The 14,622-nt window shown below is 45.2% G+C and overlaps 1 protein-coding gene across 1 annotated transcript in view; it reads right to left on the bottom strand.

Annotated features, from left to right (window-relative positions):
• Window positions 1–14,017, bottom strand: part of PA2G4 (proliferation-associated 2G4) — a 153,892-nt gene extending 139,875 nt beyond the window's left edge. Inside the window, exon 1 of the mRNA XM_063952627.1 lies at window positions 13,634–14,017. Within this exon, the coding sequence (XP_063808697.1) occupies window positions 13,634–13,721 (88 nt within the window). The 5' untranslated portion in view covers window positions 13,722–14,017. The remainder of the gene's footprint in view (window positions 1–13,633) is intronic.
• Between the last annotated feature and the right edge of the window lie 605 nt (window positions 14,018–14,622).

Here is a 14,622-nt window from a genome sequence, read left to right as displayed (position 1 = left end):
ATGAAGTCCCCACTCTCCCGGGTGAAGATCGTGTCTGCTGAGGAAGTCTGCTTCCCAGTTGTCCACTCCCGGGATGAACACTGCTGACAGTGCTATCACATGATTCTCTGCCCAGCGAAGAATCCTTGCAGCTTCTGCCATTGCACTCCTGCTTCTTGTGCCGCCCTGTCTGTTCACATGGGCGACTGCCGTGATGTTGTCCGACTGGATCAACACCGGTTTTCCCTGAAGCAGAGGTTCTGCCTGGCTTAGAGCATTGTATATTGCTCTTAGTTCCAGAATGTTTATGTGAAGAGACGTTTCCAGGCTCGTCCATACTCCCCTGGAAGTTTCTTCCTTGTGTGACTGCTCCCCAGCCTCTCAGGCTGGCGTCCGTGGTCACCAGGATCCAATCCTGTATGCCGAATCTGCGGCCCTCCAATAGATGAGCACTCTGCAACCACCACAGAAGAGACACCCTTGTCCTTGGAGACAGGGTTATCCGCAGGTGCATCTGAAGATGCGACCCTGACCATTTGTCCAACAGATCCCTTTGGAAAATTCTTGCGTGGAATCTGCCGAATGGAATTGCTTCGTAAGAAGCCACCATTTTTCCCAGGACTCTTGTGCATTGATGTACAGACACCTTTCCTGGTTTTAGGAGGTTCCTGACAAGCTCGGATAACTCCTTGGCTTTTTCCTCCGGGAGAAAAACCTTTTTCTGAACCGTGTCCAGAATCATCCCTAGGAACAGCAGACGAGTTGTCGGCATTAACTGGGATTTTGGAATATTCAGAATCCACCCGTGCTGTTTTAGCACTTCTTGAGACAGTGCTAATCCCATTTCTAGCTGTTCTCTGGACCTTGCCCTTATTAGGAGATCGTCCAAGTATGGGATAATTAATATGCCTTTTCTTCGAAGAAGAATCATCATCTCGGCCATTACCTTTGTAAAGACCCGAGGTGCCGTGGACAATCCGAACGGCAGCGTCTGAAACTGATAGTGACAGTTTTGTACAACGAACCTGAGGTACCCCTGGTGTGAGGGGTAAATTGGAACGTGGAGATACGCATCCTTGATGTCCAAGGATACCATAAAGTCCCCTTCTTCCAGGTTCGCTATCACTGCTCTGAGTGACTCCATCTTGAACTTGAACTTCTTTATGTACAGGTTCAAGGACTTCAGATTTAGAATAGGCCTTACCGAGCCATCCGGCTTCGGTACCACAAATAGAGTGGAATAATACCCCTTCCCTTGTTGTAGAAGAGGTACCTTGACTATCACCTGCTGAGAGTACAGCTTGTGAATGGCTTCCAAAACCGTCTCCCTTTCGGAGGGGGACGTTGGTAAAGCAGACTTCAGGAAACGGCGAGGTGGATCTGTCTCTAATTCCAACCTGTACCCCTGAGATATTATCTGCAGGATCCAGGGATCTACCTGCGAGTGAGCCCACTGCGCGCTGTAATTTTTGAGACGACCGCCCACCGTCCCCGAGTCCGCTTGAGAAGCCCCAGCGTCATGCTGAGGCTTTTGTAGAAGCCGGGGAGGGCTTCTGTTCCTGGGAAGGAGCTGCCTGTTGCTGTCTCTTCCCTCGACCTCTGCCTCGTGGCAGATATGAATAGCCCTTTGCTCTCTTATTTTTAAAGGAACGAAAGGGCTGCGGTTGAAAAGTCGGTGCCTTTTTCTGTTGGGGAGTGACTTGAGGTAGAAAGGTGGATTTCCCGGCTGTAGCCGTGGCCACCAAATCTGATAGACCGACTCCAAATAACTCCTCCCCTTTATACGGCAAAACTTCCATATGCCGTTTTGAATCCGCATCGCCTGTCCACTGTCGCGTCCATAAAGCTCTTCTGGCCGAAATGGACATAGCACTTACCCGTGATGCCAGTGTGCAGATATCCCTCTGTGCATCACGCATATAAAGAAATGCATCCTTTATTTGTTCTAACGACAGTAAAATATTGTCCCTGTCCAGGGTATCAATATTTTCAATCAGGGACTCTGACCAAACTACCCCAGCACTGCACATCCAGGCAGTCGCTATAGCTGGTCGTAGTATAACACCTGCATGTGTGTATATACTTTTTTGGATATTTTCCATCCTCCTATCTGATGGATCTTTAAGTGCGGCCGTCTCAGGAGAGGGTAACGCCACTTGTTTAGATAAGCGTGTTAGCGCCTTGTCCACCCTAGGAGGTGTTTCCCAGCGCTCCCTAACCTCTGGCGGGAAAGGGTATAATGCCAATAATTTCTTTGAAATTATCAGCTTTTTATCAGGGGCAACCCACGCTTCATTACACACGTCATTTAATTCTTCTGATTCAGGAAAAACTATAGGTAGTTTTTTCACACCCCACATAATACCCTGTTTAGTGGTACCTGTAGTATCAGCTAAATGTAACGCCTCCTTCATTGCCAAAATCATATAACGTGTGGCCCTACTGGAAAATACGGTTGATTCGTCACCGTCACCACTGGAGTCAGTGCCTGTGTCTGGGTCTGTGTCGACCGACTGAGGCAAAGGGCGTTTCACAGCCCCTGACGGTGTTTGAGTCGCCTGGACAGGCACTAATTGATTGTCCGGCCGTCTCATGTCGTCAAACGACTGCTTTAGCGTGTTGACACTATCCCGTAGTTCCATAAATAAAGGCATCCATTCTGGTGTCGACTCCCTAGGGGGTGACATCCTCATATTTGGCAATTGCTCCGCCTCCACACCAATATCGTCCTCATACATGTCGACACACACGTACCGACACACAGCAGACACACAGGGAATGCTCCTAACGAAGACAGGACCCACTAGCCCTTTGGGGAGACAGAGGGAGAGTTTGCCAGCACACACCAAAAGCGCTATATATATAACAGGGATAGCCTTATAATAAGTGCTCCCTTATAGCTGCTTTATATATATCAAAATATCGCCATAAATTTGCCCCCCCTCTCTGTTTTACCCTGTTTCTGTAGTGCAGTGCAGGGGAGAGACCTGGGAGCCGTCCTGACCAGCGGAGCTGTGAGAGGAAATGGCGCCGTGTGCTGAGGAGATAGGCCCCGCCCCTTTTTTGGCGGGCTCGTCTCCCGCTATTTAGTGAATCCAGGCAGGGGTTAAATATCTCCATATAGCCTCTGGGGGCTATATGCGAGGTATTTTTAGCCTTTATATAGGTTACATTTGCCTCCCAGGGCGCCCCCCCCCAGCGCCCTGCACCCTCAGTGACTGCGTGTGAAGTGTGCTGAGAGGAAAATGGCGCACAGCTGCAGTGCTGTGCGCTACCTTTAGAAGACTGCAGGAGTCTTCAGCCGCCGATTCTGGACCTCTTCTGACTTCAGCATCTGCAAGGGGGCCGGCGGCGCGGCTCCGGTGACCATCCAGGCTGTACCTGTGATCGTCCCTCTGGAGCTGATGTCCAGTAGCCAAGAAGCCAATCCATCCTGCACGCAGGTGAGTTCACTTCTTCTCCCCTCAGTCCCTCGTTGCAGTGATCCTGTTGCCAGCAGGACTCACTGTAAAATAAAAAACCTAAGCTAAACTTTTTCTAAGCAGCTCTTTAGGAGAGCCACCTAGATTGCACCCTTCTCGGCCGGGCACAAAAATCTAACTGGAGTCTGGAGGAGGGTCATGGGGGGAGGAGCCAGTGCACACCACCTGATCTGGAAAAGCTTTACTTTTTGTGCCCTGTCTCCTGCGGAGCCGCTATTCCCCATGGTCCTTTCAGGAACCCCAGCATCCACTAGGACGATAGAGAAAAACAATATTCTTTTCATGATCCCAAAAGGCTATCAGCCCCCCCATCCGCAGCCCATTGGATGGGGGGGGGACAGCCTCGGGCTTCACCCCTGGCCCTTGGGTGGCTGGGGGGGGGACCCCTTGATTGAAGGGGTCCCCACTCCCCCAGGGTACCCCGGCCAGGGGTGACTAGTTGGATATTTAATGCCACGGCCGCAGGGCACGGCATAAAAGTGACCCCCGGCTGTGGCATTATCTGTCCAGCTAGTGGAGCCCGATGCTGGTGTTAAAAATACGGGGGACCCCTACGCTTTTTGTCCCCCGTATTTTTGGCACCAGCACCAGGCGCAGAGCCCGGTGCTGGTTTTAAAAATACGGGGGATCCCCTGTCAATTTTTCCCCCGCATTTTTAGAACCAGGACCAGCTCGAAGAGCCCGAGGCTGGTTATGCTTTGGAGGGGGGACCCCACGCCATTATTTTTTTTTTAGGATTTTACCGTTCCAGCAATAAAAAATAAAAATAAAAAAAATAATATTTTAAAAAATATATAAATAATATTTGTGCCTCCAAAAAAAAAAAAGTACCTAATCCCTTCTAATATAAATAGATCTGCTATTCCCAAAAAAAAAAAAAAAAAAAACACAAAAAAAACATGTTTAAAATTTTTTTATTTGTTTTCACCCTCCAAAGTGTGGCGGATTGAAAATGACGAATTTGCTGTCTAAAAGCACTGCTGTCGAATTTCCAAACTTGAATTGAATATGCTTTGGTCGAATTGCAGCACTTATATCATTGCAGAAAAGTCGAATTTGCAAAAATTCGAATTTCAAAAAGTCGAATTTTGAAAGTCCGTTTTTTGGTCGGAAAGCACTGAATTGCATAGGCGAATTTTTTTTTTGGTCGAAAATGACCCGAAATTCGACAATTTCGGGAATTCGACCGCAATTGCATATACCCCATAATCTACTGAAGCAAATACCACCTGTTATTCCAAGGAGAAGATATAGATATGACCTAAAATGTTTTCATAATAAATTAAACAAAATCAAACTAATGTTGTCTTGGTAAATACATAAGTTGTTCCTACACAAACCGAGAGCTTCAATACAGATGGTTTGGATCCTCTCAGATAGTCCGCCACACCCATAATAATGGCCACACACTTTAGACTAGAACATATTCAGACATGTTTTACGAACGAAAGCACTGAACTAGAATAACAAAACGTTGGGATATCTATAATCTTCATTATATAAGCAAATAACTGAAGTCAAGATTAACAATTTGACCACCTCACCATAATTTCAGATGCTTACAAGTGCATCAATTCAATGCAAGGAACAATTCAGCGCAAAGTTGGAAAATGACCATACTCCCGGTCTAAACAGGGTATTTAGTCGCGAGAACAGGCATTCTGACTAAACTGCCTCGCCGCGATGCTGTTTGCACGGAGCTAAGTCACAAAACAGCATCACAGGCCTACATTCAGATTTCTGCTCGCACCCATAGCGGAAAGTGAGGCTCAGGGTTTCACTATGACCACAAGGATATTGTATATATGTTTCTTTCTGAGGGGGGGGGGGGGGGGGGGGGGGGGGGAGGGAGATTAATTTTTATTTTACTTTTTTAAACAGCAAAAACAGCACGCCTAGTAGTTTGCATGTTTTACACAACTGGTGCTTTTGAGTGCAACATTTGTGATGAGCAATGGGTGCTCAGCAGCCCTCACCCACCAGCACAAACAATTGATTATCGCAGATGAGCTGCGGACGAGAAAAAACAACTGAACTCTATCCAAAGAAGTCAGACACCAATTTCATATTAAGGCCATCCTAAAATGAGTTCAAGGCATAGAAAGTTTATCCAGTTATGTACAGTATTTTATATACTGCAATTTATAGGTAGCGTGCATTATCACATGAATAATAGAACACATTCAACCCAGTTCAAAGCCTTACATTATCTGAACACAAAAATGAACTTCCTTTGCAAATGGAATGCTAATACATCTAAACACACACACGTCCTAATGCGTACACTTGTATGCAACTATACCACTCCCTCTTCCATATGCAAACATATCCACTATCATCAGTACTTCCACCACTAGGTGCAGAAGACCAGGCTGAATTTAGTGTCCACAATGAACACACAACTCACAATAGTGAACACTACTGGCTACTACTCACCACAGAGAAAGGTATGAGTTGTACAGTATACAGCCCTAAATCATGACTACAGTCGCAAAGGTACACAAATAAAAAAATCGCCAGATGGGGCTACATTCAAAGTTACACATGACTCAGAATCAGGCTCACTAGGCTTTTTTCTTTTTTAGCACCGTATCAAGATATTCGATAACAATGGTGAGAATATTGTCAAAAACAATTGGCTGCATTTTTAACACTTGTTTTGCAGATGAAGCAATAGAGTGGGTAAGTAATTATTACACATTTACTGTTAATCAAATGAGGGACAAGAAACTATGACATATATATAAGTGTTTTATGATGAGCCAATAGCAATGGCTGAACACGTGTCCTTTAATAAACCTAAAAACCAGATAGCAAAGATCTGGATACAACAATTGTGACATTTGTCTGATGGCCAAGAAGAACGAGCATTTGTATTCCCACACTATTTTGTCATCTGCCTTACCATGTACTTTTATTAAACTCACCACAGCACACTTGACTTTTATAGGTCATGCCATTATTGCCCCAACATAAGCTGTGCTACACTTAAAGGAGAAAATGACCCATAACTTCAAGAACTTACAACAGGTGATGGCCACAAATTCTGTTGATGTTAATAATAGTTTTATACAATGGGGTCAATTCTATTCGGCAACTTAAGAATAGCGCCGGGAATTAGCTCCCGACGCTATTCAATTCAGCTCCAGTTAAGTCGGCGATGTCCCGTTCTCGCCGACTAAACAGGTTGAATTGTCGGGAGAACGGGCATTCTCCGACTTAACTCCCCGGCGGGAGGCTGATTCCCGACAGAATCAGCCTCACGCCGGCCGCGAGGCAGCACTTTTGTCGGGTTTCTTCTCTCATCCCCCGGGGATGAGAGAAGAATTCCCGACAATTGCGGGTCACTAGCAGCTGAATTGAATAGCGTCGGGAGCTAATTCCCGGCGCTATTCTTAAGTTGCCGAATAGAATTGACCCCATTATTTGTTAAAAATTAAAATCACACCTACGGGGATATTCAGTTAGCCCCGAAGACACATCGGGAGTAAAAAAAAAAACTCTGATGTTTCTTCGGGTGTTGCAGTCGGGCTATTCGATTTGCTCGCCCGTTAAAAAGTGCATTTACACCCGTAAACTCACAGGTTCAGTGAAACGTGTGTTTTCGGGTGAAATAGCCCCGTTTAAAAATGAAAACGAGGCTGTTATCGGGGGATTTAGCTTCGCCTGCCGGAGGTAGGTAGTAAAATTTCAGCAATCCCTATAAGTATAAATTGGACCAAAGAGTCTGGTGATTATAACATATAAGATCGACAATAGATCTTCATTAAAATACAAGCCAAAGCTTGTACTGGTGGGGCAGAATACGGGTGTGGTACTGCCAGTGTACACATCCTCCTGCCAATCTATGTGGATATAGATATACGAGAATACATTTAATATTTTAACTTTTCAAATTGGCTCAGAAATTATTCTTTTCCAATTATTTCTTGATATTTTTTACTTTAAGAAAATCCTTTTGTCTGTTTAAACAATGGGATACAGTACATGTTATAACTAATGATAAAAAAGTAAAGTTTCAAAAATATTTTCATAATTTTCCTACTTCAATTAAAGAGTGCGCCCACCCAAGAGTCTTCTTTCCCTTTCCCCACTGTGTCATAATTACAATACTGACTCAGGGCGCACCACCAGATTGTGAAATTAGGTGATTTTCCCTAGATAAATATACATTTCTGGAATCTTTCATTACTTTCTATATATTTGTCCAAACTGGTGCGGAATCATCAAACTTTTTCTGGCAAAATATGGGAGAGGCGGTGGCACCAAAAATGTCTAGTTACTGCTCTGGTGCTGAGCGTCCTGTATGCAGCAGCATTGTCACCCCCACCACAACTTGCAACATTTTTGTAGTGTCCAAATCAAGTCTGTGTTTTTATATTTGAATAATAAGAACCTTCATTCTGATGGGACCCAGAAAAGGACATGTAGGACCCCAATTCCCTAGGACCCACTTTTTTTGCTCAGCTTTCGGATTCTGACCTGATCCTGAAACTGCACAGTCATCTGGCCACATATGCACTGTGCAGAAAACCTGTGATGGCCATCAGTCACTACAGCCCACTGGAGAGCCAGAGCTTGTGAAATTGTCCAAAAAATAAAATAAAAAAATACTACAATGGGAACAGCTGCGGCCAAAACTCTGTTGAACACAAAACAGGGGATATCTCTTGCTTTTTAGGTTTGATACATTTTTGTGAAACTTCTATCAGCCTTAAACATTCAGAAACAGCTTTAAAGGTCAGAATTAAATAGACCACATAGTCATAGGTGACATGGCCCTGGTAAATAACCATATTAAAAGTTCTAACACTGGTTAGCACTGTAAATACAGGTTGAGTATCCCTTATCCAAAATGCTTGGGACCAGAAGTATTATTTGGATATCGGATTTTCCGTATTTTGGAATAATTCCATACCATAATGAGATATCATGGTGATGGGACCTAAGTCTAAGCACAGAATGCATTTATGTTTCACATACACCTTATACACACAGCCTGATGGTCATTTTAGCCAATATTTTTAATAACTGTGCATTAAACAAAAATTGTGTACATACACACAGTTCATTTATGTTTCATATACTCCTTATACACACAGCCTGAAGGTCATTAAATACAATATTTTTAATAACTTTGTGTATTAAACAGTTTGTGTACATTGAGCCATCAGAAAACAAAAGGTTTCACTATCTCACTCAAATTCTGTATTTCAGAATATTCCATATTTCGGAATATTTTTATATGGGATACTCAACCTGTACTGCATATTACCTTTATCCTTTATCTTTTGCTCCCTGCTGTATTTCCTCCTTATGTGCCCCAAACTCTCCCTGCATGCATTCACCACTCCACTAGAACCTACATCTCTACATTATCAAGAGGACTGCCTGAATGTATTCAAATGTGGCCTAAAAACACACTTGTTAATTAAAGCACACCAACCCCCCCCCACCCCTCATATCACCATTCGCCGAGACTGTCACATGTAGGGCCCTTAACCCTCCTAGCAGTCATACTGAACTATCATTGTCACCAGTGCACACCTACTTGCAGGCACTGGATCATTAGGAGAAATGCAATATTATTAGTGTGCCCAATCGCATGCCACTTTAGATGGGCAATATTGAATTGTTTGTTCAAGAGCAGGGAGTCCATTGCTTTTTGCTTGTAAATAGACCGGATTTAGATGCATAAAGTGGTTAAACCCGTCTAAACGCGGTATTCGTGCACGATCAGAGCAACAACTGAATTGCTCCATTGAGCGCAGGATAACCAAAAAAACAAATTGTAATCCCTCAATTCAGTGCTATGGTCTATAACTGTCACTCAGTTGTATCAAATCTATTTAATTTGTTTCCCCCTATTCTGTCATTTTATATTGTAGTTCATTCATATCACAGTAATTTCAATTGTGCGACACTGCAGACAATGGGGTCGATTCTATTCAGCAACTTAAGAATAGCGCCGGGAATTAGCTCCCGACGCTATTCAATTCAGCTCCAGTTAAGTCGGCGATGTCCCGTTCTCGCCGACTTAACAGGTAGTTTTGTCGGGAGAACGGGCATTCTCAGACTTAACTACCCGCGGCGATGCTGATTCCCGACAGAATCAGCCTCGCGCCGGCCGCAAGGCAGCACTTTTGTCGGGTTTCTTCTCTCATCCCCCGGGGATGAGAGAAGAATTCCCAACAATTGCGGGTCACTAGCAGCTGAATTGAATAGCGTCGGGAGCTAATTCCCGGCGCTATTCTTTACTTGCCGAATAGAATCGACCCCTATGGTGGCCAATCCCGGGATCGGCGGGATCCCCGGATGTAGGGCCAAAAATGGGCAGGATTCAATCCCTGGCTAAAAGCCAATCCCGGGATTGGCCATTTTTCAATCCCGATACCCGGCATTGAAAAAATGGCCCGGGTATTGGCTTCCCTACTGCAGACACTTAGTGCCACCATATAAAAAAGACATACGCATTCTCTAACCTACCATCACTCATGTGGCAATAGTTGCTACTTCACTATCCACACGTCTTCATACTCCTATCCTCCTTTCTGTGCCACATGGGTTTATTCCCGTGCATCTTGGTTCACATATAAGTGGGTATTCAGCTGTTTTTGCAAAACATATTGCGCTCATCTCTCGTCTAAACAGATGGGACAATACTCAATTTTTATTTCACGCATGTCACACCCAAAATAAACCTGGTTTATGAGTAAATCAGTTAAACCTTTCTAAAGTCCATGTCCAAACAGCAATTTGGGTTCACAAAACCTGAACTTATCACCTATTTCTGCTTGCCACCTGAGGAGGTTGCAATCAGAAATCATCATATTGAGCCCGTTAGCAGAAGCAATTGAATAGCTGCCTTCAAGGCATGCAATACTGCTGCCCCACATGGGGTGCTTCAATTGCTTTCCGCAGACACCAATTAATGGGCACACAATTGAGCAATTCAGTTGTTTCTCCGTCCGAGGCGGGTGCAGCCGGCACCAACATTTCTGCAGACAGCCCTCCTATGGTGTCAAATAGAAAATATCCCGTTTGGACGACCAAACCGCACTTTGCACACTATACTTTAGTAGAATTAGCTTTACGCTGCCAAATCTGGTCTATATTGGCACAACAAGTGGGTTAATTAATTGGCATCGGAAACATTTGAATTGTTCCATCGGGCACTTATTAATTATCCCGGCTATTAAAACAATGGAATCCCCCCGCGCGTAGTGTAAAAAGGAATGAGTACAAAGTTGCAGTTAAAGTATACCAATGCATGGCACGGTCACTCATATTAGACCTGTATTATACCTTTTTACAGAATACATACTTTCCCCAGTTTGTGCCTTACTACGCTTAGTGTGCTAGGTACTTAAGAAGATTAATTTTGTAGCAAAGAAATCAGTATAAAGTTGCAGATTAAACATAATGAGGCAGGTCACACGTATTGGGGCTATTTGAGGATAGGTGTACAGTATGGGGACACATCTATAAGTGTTTGCATGTTTGGTACAAGAGGGCAGCATGGTTGAGGGTGGCATTACAGTAAATGGATAAACTTCAGTACCTTATAAAGAATCGGGCCTGTGTCATCTGTCCATAGAGTAATGCTGGGTACACTCTAAATGATGTGTGTACCCAGCAATGGCACAATACATTGCATGGCCCGTACACATTGCACTATACAGTAGACAGCAGCGCAGTGTACCATTCCATGCAACATTTAGCAGCATGGTGTCATTCACTGCATCGTCCCATCTGCCGTACAGAACAGTAGGTAGGACCATGCAATGAACAACCGCCGGGGACACACGATTAGGCTCGCACATTATACGATCAGCGTCAGAAGACAGATAGCTTAGTGTATACATAACAGTCATGGGCCATATTGTAGCGAGCAGGTGGAAATGAGTTTAATGCTATTGATATATGAAAAGCCAGCTCTAGCAAGATATTAACAGAAGCTGGAAAATCACTTTGCTACTGTGAGAGTAATTAAACGTATACAACATACACTTTACGACCTGCACATGGGAAGTACAATAGAATGGTCTGGGAACGTGTACAGCCCCTGCCTGCACAATTACTCCTGCCTTTATCACGGAAGTGAGCGCTAGCTGCGCTACACATACACAGGCTACATTACATCTCTAACCGGGAAGTACTTATGTGACCCTCTAATAACCAATCTCCCAGATAGCAAGCCATAGGCTATTCTACAGTCTCAGCTGTGCTAACACTTTGTGCAATCTGTCTTTCTATTGAATGCAGCCTCCAGAACGCCATATCTCCATAGAAGTATTTTCCAACTTTAGTATGTTTGTTGCAATTGTCTCCACCTATTAAACATCCACTAACATATAAAAAGAAGAAAACACTTCCAGGCGCGCTGTCACAGCTGCCAGCAAGGGATTGTCAGTCCCAAAGAGAAAGTTTAAACAACAAAATAGACTGGAGCTGGCGCTGGCTGCTTTTCCAATAATTAAAACAGTTGGACAACTATGGATGATGAAAAGAAATATTTAGATTTATTATTAAACACTAGTTAATAAATTAAAACATGAATAAAATCAATGAACATATTCATATGAAGTTGGGGCATATATGGAGCTGGAATGATTTGGAATGTGCTGCTAAATAAATGTCCACTAAGGATCCCGGACTGGAACGCTGAACCAAAAAGTTCCCTGGGGAAATAAGTTGAATTACAGCTGGTTTTACCCGTACAATCGGAGACTTCCAAATGCTTTATAGAAAACAGCAGGCACGCTGTATCACTTGTATCCAAGCTGGGTCTCTCCGAATGGTGCTGTAGTGTGGAGGTCCCACAGGGAATGGTTCCAAGGCAATGTTCCAAAGTGTAGTTAGTAAATGTCCATATCTGGATCCTGTTGTGATGCGGAGTGTTTATATTTAGGCAGCTTCTTCACACTTAACGCGTTTCCCTAGGCACGGTCACCTAGCTTCATCAGAAGTCACTGATGAAGCTAGGTGACCGTGCCTAGGGAAACGCGTTAAGTGTGAAGAAGCTGCCTAAATATAAACACTCCGCATCACAACAGGATCCAGATATGGACATTTACTAACTACACTTTGGAACATTGCCTTGGAACCATTCCCTGTGGGACCTCCACACTACAGCACCATTCGGAGAGACCCAGCTTGGATACAAGTGATACAGCGTGCCTGCTGTTTTCTATAAAGCATTTGGAAGTCTCCGATTATACGGGTAAAACCAGTTGTAATTCAACTTATTTCCCCAGGGAACTTTTTGGTTCAGCGTTCCAGTCCGGGATCCTTAGTGGACATTTATTTAGCAGCACATTCCAAATCATTCCAGCTCCATATATGCCCCAACTTCATATGAATATGTTCATTGATTTTATTCATGTTTTTATTTATTAACTAGTGTTTAATAATAAATCTAAATATTTCTTTTCATCATCCATAGTTGTCCAACTGTTTTAATTATTGGAAAAGCAGCCAGCGCCAGCTCCAGTCTATCCACTAACATATGCAGCTGATATCTATAATAATGATGAGCGCAAATACAGATATAATGTAATATAAGTATGAGAACCCTCCACAAGTGTTTAACACAACTGATCCTAGTAATGACCTATATTACATTATTTGCTGATACCTAGACTGATTTGGGGTGTAACCGGATGAAGTGTCCCAGGAACCTTAATAATACCATGAACAAACTTAATTAGTTTACAACAAAAATGGCTACCCTAAGCAGGAGGCAGGGAGACCCAGGATGACATACGGAGGGATGTGCTGGCAGCCCTGGTGGGAAGGTGAGTGACACTATAGGGCCACAGGGCAGTGACAGACCCCGGAAAGCATGGAGTGTAGGGACAATGGGAAGCACCCTGGCCGGCCACACGATGCAGCCACAGAGCAGTAGGAGCGCCACAGCACGGGGCGGCGGGCCCGGCAGACACGTGGGCGCCCCGGAGGTGTATGGGTGCCGGGGAGGCACATGGCAGCCGGGACACGTGCGATCCCCTCCCCCATGCTCATTAGCACACAGCCTGGCATTGCACCCGCGGACTCGGGGCAGATGTGGAGACAGGACGGGGACTTATGGGATCCTCGCCGCCTCTCCCGGGCCGCGGCAGACGGCGCTCACCCCCGGACAGATCACCCCCCGGCTCCTGCCGGACACTCACTGTTAGCGATGTCTCCCCCCATCTTGTACTTGGTGACCACCAGGTCCTCGGCGACGGTCTGTTCCTGCTGCTCGTCATCACCCGACATGTCGGCGTTCAACGGTTTCCCCTCGGCACGGGCACAGGCGGCTGTGGCAAGCGGCAGACAGAGAGAGCGAGGGCTCAGGAGGCGGGAGCGCACCGCAGGCGTCGGGTCGGGGGTCAGGCGAGCTGGGCGCAAAGGACGCTGGTAGTTGTAGTTCTCAGTCACAGCCCCGATGTGACGCGTGTGGCGCCGCGCGCTGGCGGCTTGTCGTTACCTGAGCCACCCACATCTGCCGCGCGGCTCGCAGGGTACGCCGGGAGATGTAGGCCAGGCGCCCCGTTCATCCTATACCCATATAGTGACTAATAGTGTGTAAGGGGTGGGGCACAGGGGAGTCTCTGTGACCGCTGCCTGTCACTGTCACTCACTGGGATTGTGTGAGGTAGGGACGTCACGTAAGGATATAGGGGCAGATGTATTAACCTGGAGAAGGCATAAGGAAGTGATAAACCAGTGATATGTGCAAGGTGATAAAGGCACCAGCCAATCAGATCCTAACTGTTAATTTACATATTGGAGCTGATTGGCTGATGCCTTTATCACCGTGCACATATCACTGGTTTATCACTTACTTATGCCTTCTTCAGGTTAATACATCGTCCTCATAATGCACAAAGTGGGGAGTCAGAGGTCTGTCGTGCTGAAAACGATGTGTCATTAGTCTGGTGTGAGCATTCCCAGTCTCTGTTTTCACATGGACAGCTTTTTGCCTTGCAGTGTTTCAGTGATACGTGAAAACGCATTGCTCCTTTCACACAGCACGGTCCCAGCCCGGCTGCCGGGTTGCAGCCAGAAATATCCACTGAAAGGTCCAGCTGCCGTGATAGCGTCTAGTTTACCTTCGTGGACGGGACTTTTCCCATAACTTCCTAAAGGATTAACAAAACCTAAAGGATAAAAAAAA

The sequence above is a fragment of the Pseudophryne corroboree genome, chromosome 2 (assembly GCF_028390025.1).
Source record: "Pseudophryne corroboree isolate aPseCor3 chromosome 2, aPseCor3.hap2, whole genome shotgun sequence".
NCBI lineage: Eukaryota > Metazoa > Chordata > Amphibia > Anura > Myobatrachidae > Pseudophryne > Pseudophryne corroboree.
Note: the sequence above shows the minus strand (reverse complement) of the source record. Positions and strands in the feature narration are given on the sequence as shown.